The sequence below is a fragment of the Corvus brachyrhynchos genome, unplaced genomic scaffold (assembly GCF_000691975.1).
Source record: "Corvus brachyrhynchos isolate BGI_N302 unplaced genomic scaffold, ASM69197v1 scaffold14, whole genome shotgun sequence".
In the NCBI taxonomy this organism is placed as follows: domain Eukaryota; kingdom Metazoa; phylum Chordata; class Aves; order Passeriformes; family Corvidae; genus Corvus; species Corvus brachyrhynchos.
The window spans coordinates 6,850,225-6,865,482 of NW_008239110.1; the positions used below are offsets into that span (position 1 = coordinate 6,850,225).

At 36.6% G+C, this 15,258-nt stretch overlaps 1 protein-coding gene across 1 annotated transcript in view; it reads right to left on the bottom strand.

The window, feature by feature from the left end:
- Positions 1–15,258, bottom strand: part of SEC63 (SEC63 homolog, protein translocation regulator) — a 40,738-nt gene that overhangs the window by 25,258 nt on the left and 222 nt on the right. Inside the window, exons 2-7 of the mRNA XM_017739628.1 lie at positions 14,407–14,521; positions 10,600–10,712; positions 8,230–8,291; positions 4,820–4,878; positions 4,031–4,081; positions 1,399–1,507 (exon numbers count right to left, since the gene is read on the bottom strand). Of these exons, the coding sequence (XP_017595117.1) occupies positions 1,399–1,507; positions 4,031–4,081; positions 4,820–4,878; positions 8,230–8,291; positions 10,600–10,631 (313 nt within the window). The 5' untranslated portion in view covers positions 10,632–10,712; positions 14,407–14,521. The remainder of the gene's footprint in view (positions 1–1,398; positions 1,508–4,030; positions 4,082–4,819; positions 4,879–8,229; positions 8,292–10,599; positions 10,713–14,406; positions 14,522–15,258) is intronic.

A 15,258-nucleotide genomic window follows, 5' to 3' on the forward strand; every position in this document is an offset into this window, starting at 1 on the left:
GGAATTCACAACCAAGCAAAAGCCTTACATGATCACTGTGTGGTTTGTCTAAGCCACCTCAGCTGCACCTCAGTTTTCATTCAGACTGCACAACAGACCTCAACAGAAAAAACTGACCTGCCTCTGATCCTGGAACTACCTAAAAGTGTTAAGTCCTTAAATAAGGTCACTTAAACCTAAAGTTAACTTTTTAACCAATCTGCAGGAGACACAAGGCTTTAGGTTTAAGTGACCTTATTTAACTTTTTAACCAATCTGCAGGAGACACAAGGCAAGCCTCTCAAGGCTGGGTTCTGAGCAAGGTTCAATATGAAATAATCTACTACCGACAAGTCTGGAGAAAGAAAGCGATCTCCCTAAACTTCTAACGTCTCACCTACTACCCCAGTTCCTCTTTTCTCACCTGGCTGGAGAGGGGAAAAAGCATAGGAGTATGACAGAGTATAAACCGGTCAGAACTAATCCCACACACAAATCCATGTGTCCTGTGAATAGAAGGCTAACATCTTTCCATACTCTCATCCCCTACACCTCTTGGATCATCTGTGGAGCATTTCTGCTCTGTAGGAAAAGGATGGATCAAGAGCAGATTTCAGCAGTCTTCCAGCAAATTTAAAGCTGAAAAACAGCGCAATTCAAAGAAGTAAGAAAATATATTTATGAACCCTCTTTCAGAAGGTTTTGGGGATTCTTCTATTCTGCTTTTCAATTGCTCTGAGCATGCAGTCTAGTTAAATCCAATCTAGAATTATGGAGTACTGTGCCAATTCTTCAGGCCCATGCCAGCCCCCAACGTAATACATCTACAGTTTTTCCCAGAAAAAGGGGGGGGGGAAGGGGGGGTTATTCCTTTGAAATAAGGGAGTAGACAAGAAAAGTAAGTATACTGAAAGCTACAAACAAGTAACAAAATAACATGGAATTGATAGCAATTTTTTAAGAGAAATTTAGCTCTCTATTCTAATATCAAAAACCCAGAAATGCTATTTCATTTTTTATGCACATAAAAATTGTATGAAGCCCTTAAAAAAATTCCAAAGCCTGTTTTGTTACACTAACAGAAGAAAACACAGAGAGGTTGGCTCCTACTGGCAACTGAGGGCTACAGGCAGGTCAGTATGTTTTTCCCAACATTCAGTACCCCTTTTTCTTTCTTTTTTTTTTTTTTTGTTAAATGTATAGATGGACATAAGTATAGATCTATACAATTCCCTCTCCCAAATATTTAAGTCTTCTTACAGAGTATTCTTCGCCTGCGACGGAATTAAGTTTTAAAAACACTCTAAAGGAATGAGAAGCATGAGAAGCTAAATAAAGCTTATGAAATAGGAGTATTTTAACGTCACCAGAGTGACACTTCCAGATGAACATCTACAGTTCAAGATGCCTTTTACTTACGCTTCATGTCCATGTTCCGGGTTTTATAGACAAAATATGTATATATTTGAGTTGTCCGTATGAGAATCTGATCTCCACTGTATCGTATTGATCGGTACCACCAGGAACCCTGAAATATTCAACAAGAACAGACTGATGTCAGCTACAAGGAAGCATCAAAACAGCCATACTGCATGACCTCATGCAGTCAACAACCAGGTAACTCAGCCCAACTGATTTTGCCTATGTTGAAGTTAACTGAATTTCAGAAAGGAGAGGGAAACAAAAAATATTTGCTGACACAAACTTTAAAAGCGCACTGATAAATTAATCTGAGAGAATCTAATGTTAAACATTTATAAATGACCTCTAGCCTAGAGAATTTCCCCCAGCATATACACTTGCACACATATACACTGCTTGGTTTATTTCTGGTTGTTTTAATCAATTCACTAAACAGTAAATTCACTCAATTTACCACTTTCTATATATGATGTGGTAGCTCCTTACAGTGCAACACAGCACTCAAACCTAGTTTAGGCAGACCAAGATCAGACTGAGAACAAAGACATTTCTTTCACTATGACAAAATTTGCAAAATTGTGATTTAAGTCCCCTGATCAGAAAATGCTTTTCAGAAGGGGAATCTGGAGGTGGCATGGGGCCCTTGCTGTAAATTTCAGAATTAAGCCATACACCTTCAGGTTGACAGAAGAAGTTTTCCAAACCTTCAGCAACACTCTGATAATTGCCTAATCAGCATTACACCAGTGACTCAAATTACAGAACTCGCTCTACAGTGGTTGTACCATCCAATATATTTTCAGAAAAATGGTGTGCTGGGTTATAAACTCCAATCTGTTCATTAAACTCCTCCCTGTAAGCAAAGCTCATTTAATATAAGAAAACACATCAAAGATACTCCTTAATCTACTGTAAAGTTTACCGTAAGCAAAGAGCAACAAGCAGTACAGTAGTAAATGATGCTTACTACGATTAATTTAATAATAGTGAATTCCCCCACTATAGTAAGAATTCTGCAATCTACTTAATTATTTGGGAAATGCTCAAGGACTAGCTCCAACAATTTTTTTAATAAATTAGGTTTGAGTCCTCCATGAATAGATGAACCCTGGCACAAAACAGTACACAACTTTCTACAATGTTTTTCTGCATTAAAAAATTAACTATAATCCCATAGTTATCAAATATTTGTACAAGTACAGGTATTGGAAGAAAAATGTAACTAGCCAGTCCAAACCTACATGAAAAAGGCTGCCCTAACTGCTTCTACAGATATAGCTCCTGTCTCTTGCCTTATGTACAGGACATTATTTAGGTCAGTGGAGGTCCGGAAAGAACTTATCTTATAAAACACTTATCAGTATTTTCGTTTTTCTTTAATCTGGATTCAAAGGGTGGAAGTAGCCTTCCTTTATTTTAGATGTCCATCAAATATAGGATGACTACACTGTAGGGAATTTCAGCTACTTCATTGATTCATGAAAGAAACAGGCCCATTAAAGGCATGAATTACCTTGTATGTCTACTTTAAAATCAAATGATAAAATAACTTGCTCCATAAAAATTACTATTCCTCTTCATTGACTATAAAAGAAATTTACAGCGACAAGTGAATGTACAAGTCTACATCTGGTATGGAGCAAGAAGAGGCAGGCAGACTATTTTTCCTGTGCTCAGAACATTTCTTTGTACCAATAGCAAGGCTGTTTTCCTTTCATTTGAGCTATGATAAACCTAGTATAAATCACTACAAGTATGTGTATACAAAAAAGCATCAACAGACATCAACTGAATCCTAAAGGGAAAGGTATGAAAAATTTTTGCACCCTGGATTTTAAACTTTTTATTCAACAGCTTGTTGAAATCACCACATTTAATCTTCTAAACTGAATCTTCAATCACACAGAAAAACTCAAAGGGAAGGGATAATGTCTCTCTGAGTCTCTGCACACAATGATGCAAGCAGCTGCCAAGACCTCAGGACACTTTTTCAAATGAAAATCTTCTCAAGAACATGAGGGGTTTTTCAGTGTCAGCTTTCTGAGTCTTGCTTCATGCCATACCCCAAATGCACAATCGGTGGATAAGGGACATGGTTCAAAAGCAATACTGTAGGGCAAACCTGAGAAGTAACAATCACCTAGCAATTGATTCCTCACACAAAGCAATCTCAAGTGCAGACATCTCATGGTGTACAGAAGAACAACAAAAACTGAAGTTATGAAAACAAAGGCAGCCAGGAAAAAACAAATCAACCACCTGTTCCACCTGCAGTAATCATTCTAGCACCAACAGCTAGAGACATCTCAGTCTTGACTCTACTGTAACACCACTGAATATCCTCTTGAGCTCATCACCTCAATTTTCTTGCAAAAGAAGCTACAAGACAAATTACATAATTTATCAATTCTTGTGATATCTAATATTTTCCCTGCAGTCCCCTCTCTATCATGGCACTGCATTTTTCTGGAAACTCTACAGCAGCTATACTTTTTTCACGACAAAAGAAAACACCACCTTTTAAAAAAAAGCTCACTTGTGCTCTCTAGGAAAGGTAAGAATGAGCAACCCAATGTCTAAGTTTACAACTTGGTTACTAAGAGTAGAATATTAATCAGATAACACTTACCACAACAACTGGAAGAATAACCATAAATGCTAATCCATATACAAACAACACCTACAGAAAAAATGCAAAACATACTGTATTAGAGACTGTGGCTACTTAATACCACTCTTGTTTAATCTTTTTTCTAAAATACAGTCAAGTAGCATTACCACAAGCTTACTACAAATTAACACAAGCTTACTGCATAATAGCTGTCATTATTTCTGAAGAGCAACTTACAAGTAATGTAATTAGGTAGGGCCTAAATAAGGAGTATCAGTTTAGCGTGATTCACGTATGAATCAGTTTTAAATGATTCACGCATGGTCACAGGTCAGTTTCTTTAATAATTAAAAAGTTGGCAGCTAAACTGTGATGCAGTGGACAGACGATTAAAAGAAATCAAGTGGTTAAGAAAAATACCTTGCAGCAGCAAATGCAACAGGAAGAACATTTAAATACTGTATGATTAGAGCATCACTAGCAAACCAAACGGAACTATAGAAACACAGCACACAGCTCTAAATGTATTTCCTTGCAAGAGCAAACACTCACTTTGTAGCAGGGGTGACCACAACAGAGCCTCATTATCATTGGAATGAGATCCATCCAAACATATTCATACTTTGCTCTCAAAGGTTAGATTTAAGCTACTCTAATACTTATGACTCCTGAAATTTGCTTCGAAGATGTGCATTTGGACCAAAGTATTAACATGTTTTGACTAAAAATGTGCAGTATTAAGCAAATTTTTTTTCAAAAACACTTGAAAGTTCACCTTAAAATCCTGAGCTAAGTAAGCTGACTCACCAGAATTGAATTTTTCTGATCCACAATCCAAGCTGGCAAAGCTATACCGAAGCTTGTAGCTGCAGGATTAAAGAAAAGAAACTCACTATAAAAACGTTTCTCAATATTTTGAAGTCGTATTATGTCTAACAAACAAACAAAACCACCAACTCACAAAAAAACCCACCATGTTTATTACTTCAATAAGAAAAATTTTAACAAATATAGCAAAATCAAGCAACAAATTAGAAATACACCAAGTATGCAATAAAATAAGACTTAAATCCAACACCTGAAATACCAAATGTTTTAGCTTAACATATTGCAGTGAAATAGATAGGTAAGATTCATTAATATATATATATATAAAAAAATTTCACAGGTTGAAAGATTTATGAGTTTTGCATTGCAGAGTTTTCAGCAGTTTAAACACATATAGTTTAGTAAACAAATGAACTGCAAGAAAATGGTCTGAGCAAATAACTTCTGTGCAAGTTCTATTGGTTTGTCCCTCTAACAAAATGTTCTAAGCTGCAAACTGTAAACACAAAACCCTCTATCAGTACAAATTTGTGAGATTGGTAAGAAAGAAAAAGGAACACTTCTCAATTCAAAAGGAGTTAGGCTACAGAAAATAGAAGACATGAATCTCTAACATCTCCAGCATACAGATCTGAGTAGAGAATAGCATAGAACAGTTTGTCTTCAGACACTGGTGATAACAAATTAAATTTTGCAAACACTATCTATCCCAGTACTAAGAGTTCTAGGAAACCAGCGGTGAGAAGAAAAGAAAGTAAGACTTTATGGACCTGCTTAAAATAAAAACAACATGCCTTCCTTAGTACTAGCAGTTGTCCATGAGGAGCAATGCCTCAAATAAGGACAGACTAGGATCCCTATGTAATTAGGCACTATACTGATGCTATCTCCAACAGATTGTGACAGCCATCAATTCAGATAAACAGTTGCTATACACAAGCCGAATGTGACTTCTGTAAGTTGAAAATTACTATTTGTAATTACCAAACATCTGACAAGCCTGACCATACCTCAACCTTAGGAGTTCAACCAGATAATACCCCATGAATTTACCACATTGAGTTACAGGAAATGCCTTGCTCTGGAGAAGGAAGGTCTCCAGACTCTTATCTGTTAATGATGATGGATTTTTAGAAGAATCTACTAAAAATCTGTCTTTTACTGATGGAATAAATTTCAGTTGACTACAATATTTTTGACCTTTAGGACTGTAGCTTCAAACTATTCCACGAACAGAAGTAGTTCAATAAAAAAAACTCTTTCTCTTCTGGTCTGAGAGTCTCCTTGCCCCCCACTCATGCTCACTGAGCTGAAGCACTGGCAAATACCATTGGAAAACAGGCTTTTAATCATAAGGTACTTTCAGTAGACTATCTTCAGATAGTCTGCTTTTAGTAGACTACTCTCCAGATCCCTCTCACCTGTTTGTAAACACTCTTTGAATGATTTTGCATTTACTTTTAGTAAAGGAGCAAGTCATGCAAATACAAAAAACTCTTGTTTGCCTGCCTCTGGCCTCACACTGCCTCAGCTGGATAGAGAGGAATGCTGCTCCCTGTTCCTCTGTGCTGGGCACAGAGGGTGGGATGTACCACATTGAACTTGGCTAGACATGTCTAACCCCAGATGTGCTTCATCTCAGCCCTGAAAATACCTCTGTGAGGGATTGTATCCATCCTGTGCCTATACAGAACTAGAAGACTAGAGTACATAGCTTGGGTACATGTTTTTACACCACAGATGTATAAATAAAGAGAAGATGAATTTCACTAAATTAGAAAGCCCCTCACACTTCTGTGTGGAACAAGCTTAGGGAATAGAGGAGGGGGAGAGAAAATTTCAGGGACTTCTCCCACCCTTCAGATGTCTCAAACAATGAGAGGTCTAGAAATAAACCAGAGAATTCTAATTCCACTGTAGTCTGAGGTAGGGTTTTCAGAAGAGCAAGAGGCTTAACGCTCACAGTACAAACTGCTACCCTGCCAAAAAACATTTCCATTTGCCCTCTGGGAATCCAAAGTCTCCTAGGTTTGTGAAAGCAATCACTAAGCCAAGCAAGGATCTTCGTGCTTTGTAATTCTCAAGTTTTAGCTGAGTTTTCTTTTGAAGACACAGCTTCAGGTCCATTCAAGGACACTTACACAACTGCCTAACTTCAAATCCTATGCCTTGGCAACACTAAGAGAGTAGCTTACGGATGTGAAAAACAATTTAGCACCCAAAAGGTCCTAGGAAAGCTATTAAAATTTACGTTTTGCTGATATTGTGACAGCATTTCTGAAGAAAGATTTTATCTGTATTTTGTAGCTAGAGGGACAGAGACCTCTTATTTGCCAAGCAAAGGAAGCACTAGAAGCTAGGAGCTGACAGAAATCTGTTACGCTATAAAACACAGCGATTAAAGAAGCTGATCTACCTCCTTAGTCCATCAGAAATGCCTTTGTCAGACTGTGATTTAGTTGGCAAAGCTGTTTTTTTGAAGGAAGAGGGAAGATTTTCTTATTTCTTTGAAACACCAGTTCAAAGGCTGGGGTTGGTTTTTTTAACTTTAAAAATTAATGCTCTATGTTGGGTGGATATAATTCAGAAGAATTTACAGAACAGATGACAGAGTACCCTCATGTCATCCTGTAACTTCAGAATTAAGTTACAAATTCCATTTATTATTTCCAAGCTGGCTGTAACTCATTCCACACAGATATGTTGTGTAGCTCGCCCTAACAAATGGCAGGTTTCCATTCTGCCTGTAATAAGTACCAGCTAGAAATATACAACGTTTTTCCTTAGTAGGCCACTTAAACAATCACTAAGGTGTTTTACAAGCAATTCACACAACTGCAAATAGGGGAAAATTATTAACTTCCAGTCTTAAATTTGTTTAGCTTGGATCACCTACTGTATAACTTTGACACACCATCATCAGGATTATTTTCACGTAGCTACCTGCCCAGAAACAATATCCCTATGTACATCCTTTCCAAGTGTGTTTATTGCACTACAGCTAGTTTTTAATTTTTCAATATACATCTCTAGTATTTGATCATAAATACCAAGAAATGTTTAAAATCAGTTTCTGCTAAGCAGTATTCTATTTTTTGCTTATACCTCCATTAATATTGGCAAGTCTCTCTAGATTTTTACTGAAGCTGACTAATTAAGAAAATCCTTCTTTTTTAAGAAGTTTGAGAACTGTGAAAGCCAACTCTTTCCTGCCTTTCCCTGCCATCAGCCCCCCAGAGCCAGTTTCACAAGAAAAAAATTGGTCAGATGCATTGCTTTAATCACAGCAGAAAGTTATTATATAAAGCTCTGCATGCTTCTTGACTGATGAGATATTACACATCCCAATGTACAGTGATTACAGGACTTCTGTCATTCGTAGTTGTTACCTTGTGGTCCATCTGGATTACCAAATTCTTCCCAGTTTTTTCGTGACTCTTCATCAGTTAAACTAGTTACAAGAAGAGATATTAAGTTAATACAGAAAACATTTCTCTAAATCATTAACAAACAGAAACTTTAAAATGTGGCAGTCATATTATCCTCTAGAGGTGGTTTGGAAAGCTAAACAGCTTTTGCTATTATTTTGTATGAAATCTAACAGGAAATATTAGGAAATACTGCTGTATTCCTCCTTGATACACAAATTCTTTAAGCACTCTGACAGGAAAAGAAATCAGACACAGAACATGCACACACAGGAGATGGCACAATCACATCTCCCTTTCATGACAGCAACTGCATACCCATCAGCACACAATATTTTTTGATGCCAGGTTACAGCACAGCAAATTTTGAAAGACAAAGGTTGAAACTTTTCTCTTTTTTTGGAAGGAAGGTAAATATGGAAGATGAGTTGATTGATCAGAAGTAGTCCATATGGGCCTTTATCTTATTCTAGACCTTTAGCCTTTGACAGCCTGTGTTTGGTTGTCGTTGTTTTATTTTTCCTGGAAATCTCTACTTTCATAATTTATTTTTCTTTTATTTAATAGGACACCACCTCCTAAATCTTACAGCTTCTGTGCCTGTTCAGTAATGACAGCTTTTTGGCAATTGTATGCCACCTCAACAGAATCCCTGTTACTAGGAGGAAGAATACTGCTTTAGAAAACGGAATACCAGGCATTCACTGTATTTTGTCTCACATAAGAAATGCAGTGAAGTCAGGCCTCTCCTGATCATTTCTAAGTCTCCCATTTGTTGACAAGCAGACTCACCAAATGGGCAGCTTTAATATTCTTTCAAGACAGCATGGCTAAGGAACTTCACCATCATTTACCTCATAATATACCTCTGCCATGGCCCTTGCTCTAGTGTTTGAAGTACTGAACTGCAGCACCAAGTGTTTGAGTACTGGCTTGCAAAGCAAAGAATGTAAATGTTGCAGGAGTTCAAAAAGGCATACCAGAATTTCCTACTGAAGAGATTTTCAAAGTGATACAGATGTGTTTAAGCAAAAAGTATGATTTCCAGCCTGCTCAAGCAAGCATGATATTGGTTCTCTTTCCCACTTCTTCCCAAACAGGGCTCTCAATCAGTAAGGTTAACCACACACACAACTGACTTCAAGGCAGAAGTCACCAACCTCCTAGGTTCTGGGATGATGTGACTGACCCAGTAAACCCCAATAACTGAAGAAGTCTCAGTGGGGATGGGCAACAGTGACATGCTGCAAAGCTCTGCATGACCACAGTGACTCAGCACATCTGCTGCAAAGAAGTTGACTCCACCTCAGCACAAAGGGGACACAAAGGTGGCCTTTGTTTTACATAAAAAACCTATCAACAGCTGAGGGGATCAACTGGTGGTATAAACATTTCTCTTCGAGTGCATTAAAAAAGTATGAATGTTTCAAGTTTGAGACATCAACATGGGGGGAGTAAATACCTGGCTCAGTCCAACAGAGTATAAAAACCAGACAACTAGAATTCTGAAGAGAACAATGGGCTCCACTTGGCTTCAAGCCACACATGCCTTCCCATCAGCATCGTGACAGTGAGTGTATTAGAGATACCTGTAATGGGAATCCCACCAGTATTGTGATATACCCGTGTATGGAAATGCCTGTATTTTGATTTCCTTTATACTAAATTCTAATATTAGACATCTCTCAGATACTAAAAAAAAAAAATGCTGCAAGAGATAAGACCATAAAACACTCTAGAGGAAAAGCAGATTCAAGGATTCAGCTCTTAAGAACCACACAGGTAATACAACACAGTCACCAAGTAAAAAATCAGGACTGCAAGGCAAGCACAAATGGAAAGGGACAGGGGTGAGCTGAGAGAAAACAGTCAGATCCAGAATGAAACATCCTTTTCACTGGATGGAACAGTTAAAAGTACTGTCTTTTACTCTTTGGCTTTACCACCAGGTAAAATGAACAGCATATTTATTTTCTAAGCATCACTTCAAAACTGCTGTCACAGAGTTGGCTGGTTAAAAATCACAACACCCATTTTGACCTTTGTCATCTTTAAGATTTGATATGTGTTATACTGGAAACACATTTCCTAGCTGACATGAAAGTTAACACAAAGAACTAACACCTTACAGCACTCTGACAGGTGCAAAACAAATTATCCTTCCTAACTTGTACAAAGCAAATACACACTGCATGAAGACATGTTTGGCTTTTGTTACATATCTGAACACACTTTTTCCTGCCTGCTTAGGCTATCCTTGTTCTTATTGTAAAGGCTGTCCTCCCCATAATATCATGATTCCCTTTTTTCATAAGCAAAAAAGAAACTTACGCTGCATAGGCCTTAGCAATCCTCATGAACATAACTTCATCTCCTCCTTTATCTGGATGGTATTTTAGGGATAGTGCACGGTACTGCTTCTTTATTTCCGATATACTTGCTCCCTTCAAAAGGAAAGGTTTGCATTTATTAATAAATACCTTAAATAAAATTCATTCTTATATATAATCCTAATATACATTGTGTAGTATTTTTCTGAACCATTCACTGAAGAATTATATTCTAACACAGGATCATGAAACTACATATATATATTTCATGAAAACATTATTATTTTTCTGATAACATTATAACCATTATGTTTTTAAATAAAGACAGCAGTCACAGTCTAACTAAAAGACATTCAGATAACAGAATATTGGGGGTTTTTTTCTGGATTATTTTGCGTATCCATCCATAGGAACAAAAAAAAAAAAAAAAGGATTTCTTATCTGTTTGACGAATCTTAAACATATTCATGAATACAAGGAATTCTCACTTGCAATATTCTTCTATTTAAGCCAGAGTTCATAGATCAAGTATGATGGTCCACTTGCAGCTTGTATGCAGAAATAAATGTCAGTCACCAGAAACAGCAGATTTCCCTGCCACTTAAAAATGCCTTTGACTAGAATCATCCTACCCATAAATTATTTCAAACTTCTTGAACAAAGGGAATACATTACCTATACCTGAGAAAGATTGATTTTTATTCTACTCCAGCATGCTGTTAAATGCCACCAACACAATCCCCTGTGCATTAACTTTCTGCTTGGACTGTGAACTTCACTACTCAAGAAAACCCATAAAACTTTATAGTAAGTTCAGCTAAAGTTTTTTCTATATGTTATCTGCTAAGTTTCACACCAGAATTACCACAATACTTCTCAATATTTTGTGCCAGAGAAGCCTAGCATGCTGACCTTAACTGAATAATAAACACACAAGAAGTTATTTACAGATGATAGTACTGTTTCAATAAATTTAAACCAGAAATTAAACTATCCTGAGGCTTCACTTGCTGTTACTTTATCTCACTTTATACAGTCTGCCATATTCCAACACTATTTTTCAACAGCATGCCTGCCTCATTTAATGCACAGGATGAATTTACTTCATTATAAATTAGCCTTCAACTGAAAACAGGTGGTTCAAGACTAGATGAAGAATGCCAGATAAGGAGCAGAAGCTAGAAAGTAGGGGGAAAATAAAAAAGGACAGTAAAAAAAAACCCCAAGCTATTAGAGTAGAGATGTGTTTTCATGGTTCACATGATTGCTGCCTGTAAAAAAAACAAAACTAATTTTTTCTCTCTGACACAGAGAGTGCGTATGATCCCTGATAAGTTGATGACAAGCCTTCCCTCTACATTACTTGCTTACTCCTCATTTTCCAAAGCCAGGCTACAGAGGTTAGGCCTGACTTACAGTAGTCTTGGACAGCTGGCGTCAGTCTGCTTGGAACACAGAGCGTGACTATATTAAACACTTGCAAAAAAAAGAATAATTAAAGCCCCAATTGTCTTACTTAAAGAATCAAATTTATTATCACTCTTAGCTTCATCTTTATGCCTTGGATCCCATCTCTAAAACTGCAGTACAGATACTTATTAAATAGATCATTAATATCTGAGCACCTTATGTATTAGTGAATTCAAGTGATGTGCTTCAAAAAGAGCTACTCTATGTTCAAAACACACTGCTGATATTACATATAAAATCAGGTGTATGTACATTATCTTCACTTTGTTGGTGCTGTGGTTCTTCTCTGGAGAAAAAAAAAAAAGCCTCTTGTTATAAACTGATATGCTAACATAAAATAAAAAAATAATCTTGACTAGAGTGTGAATGCAAAGAAGAAATGAATTAGCGTGCATCAAAACTTTAAAGTGCTTGCATCTGCAACCATTTTAAGTTCAATCTTCAATCATTTTTTAAGTTCAGGGGGGGTTTTGCCGGTGGTTTGTTTTTGGTTTTTTTTTAACAACAATAACAGTTCCATCATCTAACTACACTTCAGCATCTGTATCACTTCATCAGCAGGGTTGGCAACAACTCTCAAGGTTCCACTTGAATGGTAACAGAAGAAAGCTGCTAGTTTTCACGCAGTCCAAACTAAAAGTCTTTCAAGAGGTTTAAAAGAAATTGCCGGATAGCAAGAAATACATAAAAGAAACACACTCTGAAATTTTGAACTCTTATTTTGAGCCCTACTTCAACCATCTATTTTCACCACCATCTCTTCATCACCCTTTTAAGATCTCTGGCGTTCATTCAGCTTGTCCTTATGACAACATGCTCCATCCCTCAGTTCTTGAGTCATTCCAGAATTAGTTTCTTTGCCTGTGTAAGTTGCATGTGTCTTGAGCATGTGTACAAGTTTTCATCAATAAACACAAAATTGTAATTCACTACATACATGCCTTTCTTTCCCCTCTGGGTTGTTCCTTGTAGAAATTTCCCAAAGATAACAAAGGAAAATCCTGATGACCTAATCCCTAGCCTGATTTGTTTAATCAAAGTTAACCCAGATATATGAACATTTAAATTGCATGGGTCCAACAGATACCATTCAACAGTAAAAATACGTATTGCTCCTTCCTATGCATCAGTGAGAGAATCAAGTCAGCAATCAGTGAGTCACAGAGGAGCTGAGCAGGGGTTGAATTGTAACTTGGCTCTAGACATGACAGGCAGGTGTTCTACCTGTCTAGCTAGAAATAGGCTACAGACTACTTAACCTGCTACAATGGCTTCCTTAGCACAAGGTGCTGCTTTTCTCTGCTGACAGTCAACACCACTTAATGGCAAGAGATGTATTTGCTGATGTTCACATACATATTAAGCTCTCTCACACTAACAATATACATCATGTTTAATCAAAAAGTACATTCAAAGCTCATTCATATTCTTGTGCTGAGCTGGATCCACAGTGTACTTTCTTCACTGTCAAGAGTGAAACATACCTCAGACTCCAGAACTGGAAAGATGACTACTGTTATTCAAAAGAGGAGCCTTGGATGAGGAAATAATTAACATAAGCAGAGAATCTGCTTGAGGTACTGTGGTTAAGATGAAGAGAAAGAGTTTGACAAGACTAAATAAGAGTTTACAAGAAGTTCAGAAGGTCTGTCCTTGGGATATGTAATTTTTTGCATCCATTTTGAATCAGTCCTTCAGTATAAACAAAGCACTGCATCTATTTTCTAGATAAGGACTCTATCTTTTTTCATCCCAGTTTAATAAAAGTATAGGCTGGTATCACTGTTTAGAATTTGTTACTTGCATTGACAGATACAACTGAGATTCAAGCTAGCCTGCACTACATCAAAATGTACATCACCAACACCCTTCAGTGATACCTTTCATTTACAAGGGAAGTATTGCTTCGTACAAAAACTGTAAATCAAATGAATTCACATTCTTGTTTATACAGTTTCTTCAGCATCCCTAAAAGTGGCTATTGAGAAGATTTACACAGGGCATACAAACAAGATCTTTTTTTGTTTTCCTGTACAAAGAGCAGAAAACAACATCAGAATAAGATTCAAAATAGATTTTAAAAACCCACCTTGCTACATTACTAGAATTTTGAAGGAGCTAGATACAAAAGTTATAAATTGGTACAGATACAGGCAAAAAACACATAACAACTGACTTTATAATATGCAGCAGCAGCTTTCACATGCCAAAAAAGAACAAAAACACTAGACAGATTCATAAACTTACTTTGTTTGAAAAAACAAGTCTAAGATTAGACAACTACACACAGAATATACAGTTACAGTAGTACAGACTAGTGAAAAATGTTATTACTTACAGGATCCAAATGTAACACTTCATAAGGGTTGTATTCTTGATACTCTCTGTCTGTTTTGGAAACTTTGTATGCAAGAAACAAAAATAACGCCCAGCCAGCAAGGAGGACTATTTTCCTGTTTGGAAGAAAGGGATTTTTTAAATACATAAATCTACTAGCTCTAGCACCATTCTAATAACATTAGAAGCCATTTAATAACACTCTTCAAGAAACAGTATTAAAACAATAAGAAACATTAAAGCAGGTATTAGCATTTCAGTTTTAATACCACTTTTTCTCCTAGTTTTTAACAAAGACAATCCACTACCACAAAGCCTCTTTCTGTTCTTTAACTGTCTGTTCTCAGCAGGCATACATTAGTATTTCCTATTTTTAAAGGACAATTTTAACTTAAACCTAGACAATGTGTTAAAAGAAAAAAAAAAAAAAAAAGCACAAAAAGCTGACACAGGGGCATAACAGACAGCAAAATATTTTGAGGGTGGGAGCAACAAAGAACGGATGGATATAAAGCCATATACCTTCAACATACAAAGTCATTATTCTTTTCTATTCGAATATATATGTTCACATGCTAAATATTTAAATAAAAAAAATATCACTAGCACCACTAATTTCAGTGAGGAAAAATTACTATTTTGAACAAATAAACACATTGTTTACTTCTTTTGTTTGTTTGGTTTTGGGGGGGGTTTTTTGTTTTTTTACAGCTGAGGCTCACTGGTCTCATTTATCAGATCTTTATATAGGACAAACAGCGTACATCTTGATTTCAAGCCCTACTAGATAATAATGATTACTTATTAATTATTCAAATACAGCAGATTGCAAATGTCTCTTTAGTGATGCAAA